This window comes from Perna viridis, chromosome 2 (assembly GCF_037379345.1).
Source record: "Perna viridis isolate PV_CMFRI_1.1 ecotype Kerala chromosome 2, ASM3737934v1, whole genome shotgun sequence".
NCBI classification, from domain to species: Eukaryota; Metazoa; Mollusca; class Bivalvia; order Mytilida; family Mytilidae; genus Perna; species Perna viridis.
The window spans coordinates 69714331-69731243 of NC_142446.1; the positions used below are offsets into that span (position 1 = coordinate 69714331).

At 32.1% G+C, this 16913-nt stretch overlaps 1 protein-coding gene across 4 annotated transcripts in view; it reads left to right on the top strand.

Annotated features, from left to right (window-relative positions):
* LOC148626709 (uncharacterized) overlaps positions 1–16913 on the top strand; it is a 29094-nt gene that overhangs the window by 9758 nt on the left and 2423 nt on the right. For 2 of the 4 annotated variants that reach the window (XM_088570933.1, XM_088570935.1), the window contains 9 exons: positions 1684–1859; positions 2766–2966; positions 4045–4180; positions 7169–7690; positions 8616–8727; positions 9958–10053; positions 10483–10587; positions 11826–12053; positions 15010–15093. In XM_088570933.1, coding sequence (XP_088427059.1) covers positions 2772–2966; positions 4045–4180; positions 7169–7690; positions 8616–8727; positions 9958–10053; positions 10483–10587; positions 11826–12053; positions 15010–15093 — 1478 coding nt within the window. In that variant the 5' untranslated portion in view covers positions 1684–1859; positions 2766–2771. Of the gene's footprint in view, positions 1–1683; positions 1860–2062; positions 2178–2765; positions 2967–4044; positions 4181–7168; positions 7691–8615; positions 8728–9957; positions 10054–10482; positions 10588–11825; positions 12054–15009; positions 15094–16913 lie in introns of those variants that run through there. The other 2 variants (XM_088570932.1, XM_088570934.1) reach the window with 2 other exon arrangements.

A 16913-nucleotide genomic window follows, 5' to 3' on the forward strand; every position in this document is an offset into this window, starting at 1 on the left:
AGATTGAGAGCACATTTACATTTTGTGCTTTTGTGTTTAAAGAAAATTTTATTTATCCAAGGATCATGTTGGTAAGATCTTTACAAAATAGGTTATGTTTTGAATGACTAAGAATTGAAAATCTAACAGCTGTGAAAAAGGGATTGAATTAAAATTTTGATTAAGGTGTAAGAATGTTTTAATTTTGTGTTGACATCCAAACCACCTGTACAATGGATTTAATTTAATGTTTAGACAGTTTGTAAGTACAATTTATCATCTTAAGCTCTCAAATTTCAATTTACTTGCGTTCATAACATAACATTTATTGAAAATTGTTATAAGCTCAGGACACCTGAGCAGACATTTAAAAATCCTGTATTGGTACTGCAGTATTTTCATTTTTTTGTTTACATGTATACTACCCAAATATAAAATATCAAAATAGATATTTTAAACCCTGTGCTCATAAAGTTATTATGTATATAGAATCTCATGTCTGCCTGTCTGTCTGTCACTTTTTGCTTTCCATTATTAATTAAAGAACTGTTTAACAAAATTTTCCCAAACTTAAAACTACATGTATGAATGCTTAGGGCCAGGTCAAGTTTTTAGCTCTGGCTGTAGGCCATATGAGCTATTGCCATCACTTGGTTTCCGTCATCGTTGTCGTTAAAAATTTCTTTAAACATCTTCTCTTCTGAAACTACTGAATAGATTTGGGTGAAACTTGTAATGATTGTTCCACAAAATGATCCTTTGGATTTTTGATTGGATAAAAAACATGGCCGCCGTTACTAAGAATAGAACATAGGGGTCAGACAATAAAGTATTGCATATATCTCCATAACCATTTGGTTTAGCTAAATTTGTCATGGGTAAAAGTATTTAGCATGATGAAATCTATTTGTGGTCTAATTTTGGTGAAACTCTGTTGAACCATGTTGGAATTATTGCCCTTTTTGGATGTTTTTTGCTGTTTTTGATGTTATTGCTTTCATAAATCTTCTCCTCAGAAACTGCCATACAGAATTCAATGCAAGTTGATATTTTTTCTTTTTAGGGTATCCTTAACAAAATGAATGTTTGGATTTGTGATCAGTTAAAAAACATTGGCGCCTTTTTTTTTTTAGTTTTCAGCCTATATCTTTGAAACTATGATAGTTAGAATGAAACTTTCGATTGCTGAAATGATTCTTATTATAAGGCCTACAAAAGTCTCCAGGGATCATAGTTGTCAGACGACTCCATATAAGAGTTATTGCCCTTGAGGCCCTTAAGGCAAAAAATTATGTTTTTTGCAGTTTTCAGTCCATATCTTGAAAACTTATAATAGATAGAATGAAACTTCCGATTGAAATGATGACTTGTTTAGTCTAGACAATTTTTTGAGTTATTTCACTTGGGTAATGACTGTTGTGCATATTTACACATACATATGTACATTTATAAGCCCAGGATAAAGAGCTGTATATTTAATTTTTTTATGCAGAGGCACATTAATTGAAAGACAATAGAGGACAAAGGACTACCCATTTTCCCAAACACTATTTACATTTTTCTACGATTTTGTCCTAATTTGATGTACCTATCCTTTTTTTTTTTCAGGAAAAATGGACAACAATTTCCTATTTTCTCAGGACTTTTTTTATTTTTTTACTTAATATTTTGAAAAATTGAAATTTTCATTGCACTATTTTTCAGCAACTACTCATTATGGGAGCTTGAAATTTTAACACATTCTTCCTGTGGGTATGCCATGTTGTGGGATCCATTTTTGGAAAAAATCAACAACAACCTCTTGTTTACTGAGGATTTTGTTTATTTTCCTTGTATTGTGATTGAAAGCAGGGTCGTCAATAGTGAGCCATCATTAATAGGTAACTTGTTTAAATTGGCACAATATTTGGAATTTGCATAAGATGTAAAAAAACAGTGGACTAAAATCATCAATTATAAAATATCTGACTCCAATCCAATGCATTGGTGACACATTGAAAATCAATATTAGTAATATTCTGATCAAATATATATAAAAAATACACTTTACACATAAAATGACAGATGTCGAACCAGTCACAGCTTGTAAATTCTTAGTCATATTTACTGATCTGTCATAAGAAGAATTTTTCAGCTTTGATGGGATTTTATTTTCTATAATGGATAGTGGTCTATTCTCCATTGAAGAATTAGATGAGGTTTGTCTCTTTGTAGGGCTCTTTTAAATGAGGGTATTTTATTTTTTTTATACCTTTTCTTGGTATACTATCATTTGTGTAATTATTTATCAGCCAAAACTTGCCACCCCTTAATTGAATTTGATTGAATTCTAGCAAGGAGCCTATGGATTGTAACAGATGCTAATAACATGGTGACTTAGGTCACAATTGAGCAGTCTTTTTGGGTTTTGGCTTCCAAGTATTAATTTAAATATTTGTGTTTCATTTTAAGAGGCATTGATTGGCATGAAATTTGTATTGTCTGCTTTATTTTCATGTGACATTATGAATTCCTAGTTAGCTAAAACTTAGATTACAAATGCCTATATACACAATCAAAGGAGAGTTTGTTGACCAATACAAAATATTTAAATGCAATTGAAATTGACCTGTAAATTAGTTTAATTGCCTGTGAAATTTTAGTCATAACCAGTTCTGACTCAGATATCAAAAAGAGCCCGCTAAACCTTATTGTGAAGAGAAAATAATTTGACCTTTTTTTGTGTGCCAGCATATGCAAATTGGGAAAGAGATTTATATGTATAATGTAATTGTGTTCTCTTGCAGGTAGACATGGGTAATGCAAGTTCCACGGATAGTATTCTACGTCATTATGAGGGTAAGATAGAAATCATTGAACCTTTACAGCTGAGAGACAGTTACATTGAGGATGAGATGCAGGAAGATACTGATTACTCAGCAAGTAATAGCGATGATGATGATGATGATGATGAAGAATTTTATGATGCAAATGAGTTCAATGAAAAGGTAAGTAGTACATTTCATGTGTGTACAGTAAAAACTATCCAAGCCAGACCCATTTCTGATTGATATGATGTGGTCTGTTCAGGCACATGTTTGATTTACACCTTGATGCATTGTAACTGCTATAAATAGATCTGAGGATGTCTGGTCCGGACAGGTTCTTGATGCATTGAAATTGTTATAAATAGATCAGAGGATGTATGGTTCAGACAGGTTCTCTATGCATTGAAACTTATAAATATACCTGAGGATGTCTGGTTCAGACAGGTTCTCGATGCATTGTAACTGCTGTTAATAGATCTGAGGATGTCTGGTTCAGACAGGTTGTCGATGGATTGAAACTGTTATAAAAAGATCTGAGGTTGTTAGGTTTAGGCAGGTTCTACTGTAATTGTTTTTTAGGGAGTTCAAATTAGTGGTGTTCTGAGGTCCAGGACCCTCAATTTCTGACGTACGACCTTTGACATTTCATTTACCTAGGGCCTAGACCTTCAACTCTTCTCATTTGATACTTTATTGTGGACCTTTGGTTCTCCTCAACTAGACGTTTACTTTGAAGATTGGAAAGGTGCTGAACCTAGCTCCCACCATTGAAAGTAATTTGGACCCTTGTTTTAAAATGACGTCTATTATTTTTAGAATGGTAAACAATTTCAGGCTCTTTGAAATGTGCATATATTCTGTATTTTCTTTTTGATTGAGAGTGAAACATGCAACTTGTGACTTCAATGATGTATGCTGGTTTCTGTAAAGCATGCATACCTCAAAATTTATAATCCATGCTATTATTTTCTAAACCGAACAGGGCTTGTCATTGATCAAAATAATGAATAAATCATAGATTTAATTCTCTTTAGTTGTGTTCATTGTATCAATAAAGTGATAAATGTCTTTCAAACTTAATCACTTGTGAATTTCTGGCCTACTAAATTTATAAAAGGAAACATGCTTATTATAGATGCAGTAAATTTTCAATCATTGCAGTGGTCCCAATATTCTATTTTGATGGTTATATATACAGCAAGATCAACTTGATATTGATGAATATTACATTGTTATTTTTTATATGGATTCTTCACAGCGGCCTCCCACTTTGATTGATGTGTCTATTGTTTCGAAACTAGTGACAGAGGTTGAGGAGTTGTTGAATCATGTGACCAAGCAGGATTATCAGGCAGCCTATGATGCAGCTAACATCTTACAACAAGTCAATATTGGTAAGTTGTTAATTTTCATGTAGCTTGATATTCTTTGGTAAGACTTATTGTATACTGGTGTGGCTATATATCAGAGTTTGACACTAACTTTAATCGTTAGGTAGTCCACAAGACTATATGATAGAAAATTAGGTAGTCCTCAAAATTATTCCGAAGACCTTCTTGTTCTAAGGACTTACAATTTTTTTAGAACTAAATAAGGTAGGCACAAGAATATCTGACTACCGTTAAGTGTTGAACCTTGCATCTATCAATAATTATGTCTGACTGTCTGTATGCATAGTTTCACATTATTTTTTTATTTATTTGAATGCTTTTTTAAGTTGATGGAAATTTTTGTTTTTGTTTTTAAATCTTTTTGCTGAAGAGGTAGGTAGGGGCATTACTTGTCACTTTGCTTAAGAGGTAGGTAAAGGCATTACTTGTCACTTTTCTTAAGAGGTAGGTAAGGGCATTACTTGTCACTTTGCTTAAGAGGTAGGTAAGGGCATTACTTGTTACTATGCTGAAGAGGTAGGTAGGGGCATTACTTGTCACTTTGCTGAAGAGGTAGGTAGGGGCATTACTTGTCACTATGCTAAAGAGGTAGGTAGGGGCATTACTTGTTACTATTTCTAAAGAGGTAGGTAAGGGCATTACTTGTTACTATGCTAAAGAGGTAGGTAGGGACATTACTTGTCATTAAGATTGTTAGCTGATTCAATGGTGATATTTTGAATTGCAAAAAAAATTAAATGAAAGGGGTTAACCGAAAAATTTGTTTTTGTCAATTCAAGATAACCTTAATGCATGTGGTGCATACTTGTTATTCAAGTTATGTACAAGTATTTGTATTATTCATACTTAAAGTAAATATCATAAGCTCTAGCTTAATATGAATAAATTGTACATACACAACTGGAATGGGCATTTGAACAAAATTAATGAATTATTATATGTAAGGTTAAAGCTTTGGTAATTTTCTTTTTTAATGAAGTTTGTAGGTTTAGGCCAATAGTATTTATCAATAGTATGTCATGTTAACCTTATTTCATTTGAACCCTTCGGGATTTATCAACTTTACTTTTCATTTTACTACATGTACTACTTAACAACTACATCAGGCAAAATTTTTTTTAAAAAATACTGGACTAAGTACATGCAGTAAATACTATCAAACACCCTAGGGATATTGAGTTCAGATTTAAAAAAAAAAAAAAAAACAAATTTTTCATCTTAATAAAGTGACGCAGTAATAGTTATTGTTTTGTTTTGTCCAATAAATTGGTACAAACACTTTAACTCTATTATGTAAACCAGGGGTGAAAGTTTTCTGTGGATTTCGGCTTTTTTGGGGGTGATTTTGGTCATCAGTGTAAGATCAGTTGAGATCAGTGAAAATTTTAGGGGATGAGGTCTGATTTTGACGATTTTTTGCCCAGTTAGCCCATTCCAAACACACATTATTGTGTTTCTGATGAAATAAAAATCCTTCAGAAAATTATGACAGTAATATCTAACCAATTTTTTAGTGCCACCTGGTGGATAGAACTACTTTGAGTAGCGTATGACTACAATTCCAGCAAATTTCTCAGGAAGAAATTCTCCTTTCCGCTATATATAAATCCTTGAAGGAACAAACACTTAAAATGAAAATATTAGAGTAAAAAGAGAAACTTCAAGTGAAGGAAACCGACAATGCTGTCAAGAACAAATTTTAATTCGAATGGTTTGAAAAAATTTTGTTAGTGGTGTTAAAATGGAAAAAAAATTGAGTTTTTAGTCTGCGAAAATTTTATAAAAAAAAATGACATTCCCGGTTATGTGGTCGGAATGATGTTAGGATTATTATTATTATTGACAAAATACAAATAAAGGGTTTGAATTGGTCCATCAGGGAGATCAGGGAACATATTTCTTAAAAAATGTGTTCTTTCCAATAAATATTGAATTGAATTTTAAAAAAAATAATAATAACCCATTCGATATTTTTTCAAATTCTATGAACATGAGAAAAAAAATTCCATTGACAGTTTTATTGATTCAGGCACCTCCTGAGTTCCCAGTTTTGATCATTTCTGAAAGAACCTTAAAAAAATAAGATTCCATGGAATGTGAGTAGCCACATTATTCAACAACTGAATCAATGCTCACTCTCAACAAGAAACAAGTTTTGAACCTCCAAATAACAAGATACCTCAATATATAAAGTTCCTTGATTTGACAATAAATAGTGTAAAAAAAAAAAAAAATCAGTAGTTTGCATTTTTTTTTTTTTTTTCAAATAAATGCAAAGTACTGTAAACCATTCTGAGGACATGCCGATAAAATTGATTAAAAAACCTGAAATCTCTAGGTTTTCTGAGGGCTTTGCCCCATGGACCCCCACCAGGGCCATGCCTATAGACCTGCTTTGGGGTTTATGGCAGCCCCGAAACCCCCCCACCAGATCTTCAGATTTTTTCAACAAAAGTCACTTTCATCTCTGGTAAACAAAATATGACCTTTATGATTATGTTACCAAGGAAGTTTTTATCTTGTGCAATACAGATAAGCGTAACTTGGTAAACAAATGTAATGATGCAAAGTGGTACTCCCTGCCTGATTCTTCTGTTATGTTGTACTTAATCTGTTTACGTGATTGATGAATTGAACAATTAAATTGAACATCATGTAGTAGACTTCGAATATCAATGAATTTAAATACGTTTGGTCAGTTATGTTGTTGTTTAAAGGGACTTTAAACTTTCTGCATTTTAACCATAAATACAGGTGGTCAATTTGATTTTAAACTTATTAAGTTTTATGTCAACTAGTTTAATTTATAAGTGGTCATTTAGTTAACACAAAGTGCATAAATTCATAATAAAGTAAACTTTGAACTTTTGGTATTATAAAATTAAATACAGGTTGGACGTAGGTTTGTGTATATGTATATCTATAATGCTTTGTTCTTTTTAATTGAATTAAGTTTAAAATACTTTAACATGGGTCTTTGTGTTACTACAGGATCAGCTTTTACTGGCGACAGGATCAGATCGCTTGAGGTCACGTCAAAACTGCAGAAAGAGAAGATAAGGAACATAAGACGACAGATTCCACAACCCAGGATACGATACTCCAGTACCAGTCCATCAAGGAACAGTTCTGGTGGTGAAGAGGGATCCAGTTCTCCAAGTCAAGTGCCAAAACAGATTAACAGATCAATATCAACTGGTTCCAGGTTACCTGCTCCATCACCAGTTAATATTATCAGATCATCCAGTTGTGAAGGCATTGTGGGAACAGATGCATTAGAAATGACCAAAAGCAAGAAGACTGAAACTAAGGGGAGTAAATCTGTAATACAGAAGCAACAGGCAAATATCATATCTAAGTCAAACAACAATGTGAAATTGACACCATCAAATGTCAATCAAATCAGTTCAATGCCTGATGTTATTAAAGTGACATCAGATCTCAATCCAGATACATTGGTTTGGGATGTAGATCTTTCTGATATTACTACCAGGAGATCTGTGAGGAAACCAGGTAATTACCTACATTAAGCATGGAAAAACATTAAGTTGTCTTGTGGGTAGGTGTTAGTAATTTGAAAAATAGGATAAGTTGTGATGTGTCTAAGTTGATCATACATATATGTATATAGAAAGTAAATAGTGAAAAATAGCCATATTTTATTTTAAATTAAAAATAGGACTACACAAGAATAAAACAACTTGTTACCTTTCTTCTTTTAATATGTTTTATTTGTATTAAGTTGTAATTTTACCTTTTAAATGTTGCTATTTTTAACTTTTTTATTATTCATAGTCGTAATTTGTACAAGTATATGATATCTGCATAAAAGATGTTCCAAATGGGAGAAATGTTATGGAATTTTATTACGTTTGGTTCAAAGGAATAAATATTATACAATATCCATTCTACAAGGAGTGTTTATTATGGATATGCATGTAGAATACATGTAAATGAACCATTGAAGTATACATAAGCATGAAAATGTTAAGGAGAAAATAAGATTAAATGACCAAGCAGTAATACTACTGGAATATTGTTTGGCTTCCAACTATTTTGTGAACAAAATGCAGTTAAGTTGGTGCTCTATACTATAAATCATAAGCTGAAGTGAAGCAAGGTTTTTGCAATCAAGTGATACTTTCACTCTGATATAAACATTTTACACCAAAAAAACGCATTTGGATTTAAGTTTTTCATATGAAAATGTGATAGAAGTTCTGTTTAAGTGCCTATCATCACCCTCTTAAATATCTTTTTTATCTGAACTGTGGTTGTTCTTTGTTTCAATTATTGAATGTTTGTGTTTTTGGTTTTTTTTTATTATTTATTTGTCTTAGTAACAGCATTCCCATTTCTTCTTGAGAGTAATCTTAAAAATTTTTTGTAAGTAGATTATTTTCTGACAGTTTAAAATTTAAAACTTGGTAAATTACAGTTTTATCCAGTTCTAAGGAGCAGGATGAGGAGTATGCTAACTACATCCCTCCCTCTGTTACAGCCACCTATGCAGATTTGGCAGCTAGGAAAGTTATGGATCATAAAAGATGGTAAATATTTATATGGCTCTGTTTTAATGCACCTTCTCCTTTAGTCATCAGGACTGTTTTAATACTACAACTACTATGCAAATACACATACTGAATCTAAAAATTTAGCATTATTTATTAAAATGATTTGAAAAATAATATGAAGCTTTAGCAGCATCATTTGTACCTAAGCCCCTGTGTAAAACTATCTGCTCATTTGCATATTATCTAATTCCTGTTTGCCAGTCAAAACAATCCAAACATTTTTGTTTTTGTGCAATTCTTCATCACCTAATTTTTGTGAATGATTCGAAATTTAAAGTGAAGCTTCTGCATGATGTTAGTTGAACCATAAATGTGACTTATATATTGATGAGAGCAATTCAATATACAGTAAAAATGTTCTATAGAATTAGTCACAAGTTACAATCAATGTGTTTCTGCATAAAACAATATTTTATATCAATTACTGGTTGAAAGCTTGTTCACAGTAATTTTTCAAAAATTGAGTTTCCTCGGGAAAAATCGATATAAAATTGACTTTCCCACAGTCAATGACTGCTTTCTTAACAAAACAAATCCTTACAGCATATGAAGTTTTCAACTTGCCACGGGAAAGTGTAACCAAGTACCTAACTTTCCCAGACCCAAATTTTACTTGCCCCGGGTAACAGAAAATAGGAATCCTAGAACACTGGTTCAGTACACTGTATTTACATGCATAGTGGAACTAGTCTAAACCCACCTTAAACAAATGAAAAACCTTTCTAAATCAAACCCTCAACAAATCAAAAAACCTTTCCAAATCAAAAAACCTTTCTAAATCAAACCTTAAACAAATCAAAAAACCTTTCTAAATCAAACCTTAAACAAATCAAAAAACCTTTCTAAATCAATCCTTAAACAAATGAAAAAACCTTTCTAAATCAAACCTTAAACAAATCAAAAACCTTTGTAAATCAATCCCTAAATAAACTCAAAACCTAAACCAGATATGTTCTGGGGGTCCTTTCATCGGTATACCATTGTTTGTGGGAGTCCTGTCATCGGTATACCATTGTTTTCGGGAGTCCCTTCATCATCCGTACACCATTGTTTGTGGGAGTCCTGTCGTCAGTATACCATTGTTTTCGGGAGTCCTGTCATTGGTATACCATTGTTTGTTGTATCTAAACTCTTCTGAAAACCTACTAAATGTTGCAGTCCTGAAAGAAGTTTGGCTTGAACTTTTTTCATTTAATATCTTTCTAGGGTGTGTATGAGTCGACCTCAGTACAGTAAATCATGTGGAATATCATCGGTCACATCATGTTGGAATTACTTGTTTAGTACCCTCGGGCATGGAAGGTAAATACATGTACTTAGATTGATAATTTTTATGACTTCACCACAAAAAATTGCTGTTAAATTTGTAATTTTATATGTTTTACGATGTGTCTTATTTTTGAACATTGTTTCAGTCAAAGCCTTTTGCATTTTATTAAAATGCAAAAGATTTTGAATGGAAAGAAGCCCATCCAACATTTATTTTTACTATTGTAAAATTTTGATGAAAGGAATTGCCTTGTTACTTTAAATACTATGTATAACTCATTTATTGCTAGCACAGAACATTTTTGATAGGTTATCAACCTAATTTTAATCAAGTAAAATTTGAAAATCTTAGTATTCTTAAGAGTATCTTTTTTCGATAGATCACTGAGTGAATATATTATTTGTAATTGCTCCTTTACTTAATGGCTTACCAATACATGTTATACCCTGTATGTTTTACAGTCTTCCTCCAATTTCACAAGAAGAAGCTTTACTTCTTCTTGGTTTCAAACCACCATTTGGTGAGATCAGATTTGGACCTTTTACTGGGAACATGACACTCATGAGGTAAGAAGTAGTACTTGACATTCTCATGCAAATGTCAAATATTTCTGTAAAAATATATTAAAAATGTTAATGTCTGTGCATGCCATGGGTCCGGAAACGGTAAAAAATGCTGGTCATTGACTGACAAATTCTGCAAATGACCGACGACCATTTTCCAATATCGGACATAAAAAAAATTGTCAACCCGTATAAATTACAGTCTGCATGGTTTTATTAGTCTAATAACATCCTGTCTACCAGTTTCCTAATTGTTTATTGGAAATGATTTGACAGGTGTGTGTCAATTTTAGAGGATGTGCAGCCACCTGTGACATTGCATATATGAATCATTTGAAGTAAATCGGAGAATTTTCATACATTTATTAGTTGATAATTAAGAAAAAAGTCTATGATTTTCCCACCAATCTTTCAGAGGTAACGAAAGCACATGGAACTGAAATTGTTTTTAATTATTAATTCATTGATGGAATCTTTTTAACACAGAAGTCAACAGACCATTTTAAATGATTTAAATAAATATACAAAATGTGTTAGCGATTTTCTTTTATAAATAATCAACATTTTTTTTCATCACTCGAAAGTTTTCGGCTGTTTGCCTATGTGATGAAAAAGTCTGAGAGATACGATGTTTTGTTTACATGTTAGAACGTCCATGTGTGGTCGAAACTGAACTCATCCACTCGCTCTTATATTTTGTAAAAGACAGAGTATGTGATGAAATAACACAATTTCTTATTTTATCTTAAAATAACTACATGAAAAAAGTTTATTTTCGGTCTGAACATTTAAAAGACTGACACAAACCTCTCCTTAAGTTTGATAAAATGTCTGGCATGGGCTGTCAAAATTTCTGGACCCTTGGTGCATGCATAAAAAATTTGTGAGCATTAAATATGGGATTGATACACTGTAATGTACTTCATGTTCTTCAGTGAAGTTTGACAACAAACATTGCATCAGAATACATGCATTTCTAGATCTTGTTTAGGATTTGCGATTACATTTAACAGAACTGCTTCCATTGCCATTGCAAAGTTACTGAAAATCACGAAATCCCACAATTATTACATGTTTTTTTTTCAATTTTTCAAGATGCCAACATATTTTTAATTCCACGACTTGGTAATAATGCAAATGCACACATCGTTCAAAAAGTTTGATTTCAATCATTGTGTTGTTTCCAAATATTTGCTATTCATGTAATACATTGAAGAAAACATATTGAATTATTTTACCAGATGGTTTCGACAGCTGAATGACCACTACAAAGTAAAGGGAAGATGTTTCAATCTTTACAAACCTCAGGGAAAGAATAAGACTAGTGGTCTAACATCTGACGAAGCTCTAGTCCTGCTGAAGAAAGCTCTACAAGATACTAGCATTGCCTTGATTTATCACTGCCAAAACCATTATTTCTGTCCAATTGGGTATGAAGAGACACCCTTGAGAGCTGAGCAGGCTTACAGGTATATACATCTTTGCAATAAATATGGCATCCTTATTTACAAAGTAATTTGTCTGAACAAATGCTTCTTTGTTAGATCAACTGCCTCTTAATTGATGAATTTCAATTAAACCATGAATTGATGTACATATTTTATCTCCTAAAGTTGTGCATGATGAAATTTTAATTCGCTTTCACGTCTGTTATCTGAAAGGGGATAATCATTGTTACTCTTAATATCTGTAGGTACCAGTCTTGCATTGCATATCCCTGAGCAGATGTACGTCGAAACAGAGGGTATAAAAATATAGTGCAGTTTTGTTTTTTGTTTTTGTTTTTTTTTGGGGGGGGGGGTTTTCTCTTTACAAACTAACGTTTTTCAAAAGATATGAGCAGTGACTTATAAAATAGAGCAATCATAACACTACAAGATGATAAACTTTTTGTTCAGAAAATTTAACATTATAACATAAAAATGTTCCTCTGTAAAGGTTGGTTTGATGAGTGCAAAACGAAAGTCGAGAAAATGGCTATTTATAGTTCAAGACTACTTTTCTGTTCGATCTTCGTGGATTCACCCTACCTTTTTGTCGGAAATAGATTTTTCACATGTCCTTAGAAATGCTATTGAATTAATATACATATATTGTCCTAAAAATATGTGTTGCCTGTTGTTTGTTTTTTTCGGGGGGTTCTCCACTAGTTAAAAACCAAGACATCTCGAGGTGTTTCAGATTTCTTTATTGAAATTAATCCAGTTTTGAAAACCCCTAAATAAAGCAAATAAATTATAACAATGTGTCAAGAAAGATAACTCTAGCATGTTATGAGGTCTCACTAACCACTTCTAACATTTCCATTACTTTACATGTTAAAAAAGTAATTTTCAAAGTTCCACTGTGAATTCCCAGGACAAATGACATCTTAAAGTTGCATACCGTTGCAAAGCTTGGAAAATAAGTCTTCCAAAATCATTATGCTAATGGTACAATGATTGTAGGAATTCTTCACAAAATTTACTTAAATAAATAATACTGAAAATCCACATTCTTACCTCTTCTGCTAACTGACAGCATGGAGGCAAATTACTCACACATGTCAACAATATTCATACACTTTTGTAGTTAATTACATGTATGATTTTAAAGTACACATTCTCAGCTTTATTTTGACTACTTTTAATCATAATACACACAAATAATGCACTTACAATGCATATGTCTAGGTTCAGTGTGTTTTTGGTACTACATACGGGGGTGACCATTTGACCTGGAAGTGGTTAGTGAGACCTGAGAACTCAAGTACTCAAAATGAAAATTACAATTAAAATATGAAAATTACCATTGAATTATCTGTTCTCATTATTCTAATGAAAAACTATATCAAACTGATTGAAACATATTACTCAAAAGTTCTATAAGCTGTTCAACTAGAAAAAAATGTATGTCACAAGCAAAATCTTGCAAATATAGCATTTACATGGTTCAAAGCAAGAAACGTTAGGCATAGACATAAGCAGTTAAAATATCAACAAAACTAAGCAAACTAAAAATATAAAACCAAACAAAACAAACTTGATGCTTATCTCACACTGAGGTGTAAAGAGCATGAACCATCCTCTCAGGATTAGTATATCATATTACAAGATCGTCATCGAACATGGCATACATCATAACATGGTTATACCTGAATACAAAATAATGATTGTAACTATTTGTGCTAAAATCGCACAATCACACATCAATCATATGAACCGGTATTAAATTGTATTTTAGCCAGCTTGCAGTTTTCATTTCATCAATATTCATTACTTTACGGTTTTAAATATTATCTGTCAAGTTAATTACTTATATTAGTTTTAAATCATTTTAGTAATTTATACGTTTTATCATTCAGTGAGTCAATCAATCAGTCACTCAACTCAGATGTACTGTAGATATGAAGTAAAGAACAATAAAGTGATAAAATAACCATAGATACCTTGCATTAGAAACATGGTGATACCAGAAATAAATTATAGCTGAACAGAGTTGAATGGATTCACCAAATAGTTTCAGACCAACATAAAATTTAACATGTCTCCCGTCTTCCGTCTCCCTCAATAGCAATATCAAAAGTCCAATATCAAAAGAACAAAAGAAATGACCACCAGGTTTAAACAATCAATGAACATGAATAGAATAACCCAAACTGACCTTCAGTGCTTAAGTTAACAAATAACAAGTTCACCCCCAACTTAAGGTCATAACCTTAATTTACATATCAAAATAAACAAAAATAAACACATGTTTCATTCAATGTTTTAATCAAATCAAATTCACTATAATTATGAAACATTAATCAATTAACACAAACAAGTTAAAATAAGTATTTGATTAGGTAATCAATAATTCTGATACAATAAGTAAGATCATCAGTACACATCACTGTAAACATAATACAATACATACAAAACATGTCAAATTCACACTCTTCACTATAGAAGTCAGTATTAATGTCAGACCTGTAGGTTAGGCATTCCTGTTGATAAAAATATTTTAAGTAGAATTTTGGTACATAGTTGGAATACAGTTTTTCTTTCGTCAAAAAATTTGTGTTTGAATGCATGTAACAAGAAACAATAGCCTGAAAATGCTAATTCAGAAAAGGATTGATTGATTTTTGATTACTTCATTTGTGTGTATGTTGATCCCCATCAGTGATCAAGTTGTTGAACAGTGTGACTGTCAGTATAGTACAAAGCTTGTCAGTCACACTGTTTAACATGTTTTATTGTCAGAAGATGCTAAACTGTGATCCGTCAAGCAAAACAATGAAATATTGTTATACGACTTCAAAATATTGTGGTCGTATGATGTTGCTGGCATCATTGTCTTTTTCATTGTTGTTAATTTTTTCACTTCTGTGCAGTATCTTCAGTTGTAGTGGACCAAATGTCATGAAATTATAAGAGATCGTTACTTGTTTTTATATTGTAGTGTTGATCTTCCTGATGAAGAGTACAATACCTGGGTACTGATTGGTGACCCCAGTAGACGACATCCATGCATTCACTGTAAAAGGTGCGAAATTTTATAATAAATGAATAGAAATGGGACAAATGTACTGTTAAACCAGTAATTTTTTATGAATCTAATTTTTAAACTAACTCAAAAAATGTTTCCAGGCATATAATGGTATCACCCTGTCATCCTTATTGTCATTGTCAGTAGTGCCCCATTAACTTGAGTTTATTTATGATAACAAAAATTCCTTTTGGTATTTTTTACCATTTGGAGTTCTTTATTCAAAGGTCTGGATCATTATTTCTAATGGCCAATGTAGAAGTGGTTTTCTTAAGTGATAAATTGAGTGGAATGTTTTTCTTATGCATGTATCTATGTTGGCTTTTCTTTTAAGATTTTCTCTATGACAACAATAAAAAATGTGAGCATTTGAAGACCTTGAACGGGGTAGGAAACTCATAGAAAATATCTACCAGACCACAGGGCTAGCTACATCAAAAAGTTACCTGTCCTGATTAAAATTTACCAGCCCTGAAAATTTATGCAATAAAATGCCAATCAATTTTCCTTTTCAGATTCTAATTTATTCTGATGTTTAAAATGTTAGCATGACAAAAAAGAATAATTGATAAACGTAAGGATGTTCTTTAATATGTATGACTTAGGATTTGTCACTTGATGAAAACGCACTGCAACAAGTGCATATGTAATTGAGACACTACTGGTGATTTTAAAGAGCATTTCATATTTAGCGGGTTGATTTTTGGTGTACAATGTCATTCAGTATGCAATCTGAAAAGTTCTGCTTTAAGTAAATAAAAATTAAATTTTGATTCCATTTATTGTTACTTTACTTTTAAACAAAATGAAAAACTCAGTTACTGTCAATATCCTCAGACTCATCTTCAGACAGCTGAACGGCATAGTTGACAATATAACTTTCCATGCAAGTCGTCGCAAATTAACCATTCAAAACTCCGTTTTAAAGCTTGGATCAGTTAATCGTTTTGGCTTAGACTGATCATACAATTTATTCATTTCCTTGGAATCAAAATTGCTTTTTGGGGGGAGGGAAGTTCAAAATTTTGTCATAAAGACACAACTTCTACAAATACGTTTTTTCCCTTTCCGTCAATATTTTTGTTTAATAAGCGCGATCGCTATTGTTTGATTTAATGAAAATCAGCCAGTGGGATTTGATTTGACACATACAAGGGTTTATCATGCTCCCTACAGAGATCAAGTCAAAACATGTGATAATGTAACATTAATTGATTGGTTTGATTCTTAAGTTCCATTATGAATGAGGTAAAACTGAGAACTTGTTACTAAAATAGAAAACGGTATTCCCATTAACCTGTTAAAATAGCACAACCACCGGGCTGTTAAAATTTAATATTTGGCCACCCGATCATAAAACAGGCAGTCTCGGGCGGTTGGGCGGGCTATAATTTCAACTCTGCCTGCCTTGAAATAAAAATTCAAAATACATTCAAACCAGTTGTCTAGGATTGTCGAGGTCTGCTCTCTGTTACATTACGTCACATAAATTGTGATGTTCTTACGCTGTTTGGTTCCAGTACAAGTATTAAAGCAAGCTGATTTTCTATTTAATTCTTGGGTAAGGGGAGGCACTTTAATACTTTTTTGAAAGGGGGTGACACTTGGATTTTGTAACCCCACCTTATTCATATATTTTGCTTTTGAAACAAAGTAGAACTTTTCATATAGTTTGTCAGAAAAAAGAGACCTAATCCCATATAAGGATTGTTCCCTTGATTATGATACACTAGGACATATGATGACAATATTCATAAAAGATAATAAATTGAGATTGTAGTGCCATGTCAAGTAACCTCCAACTGGAAAGTCAGATG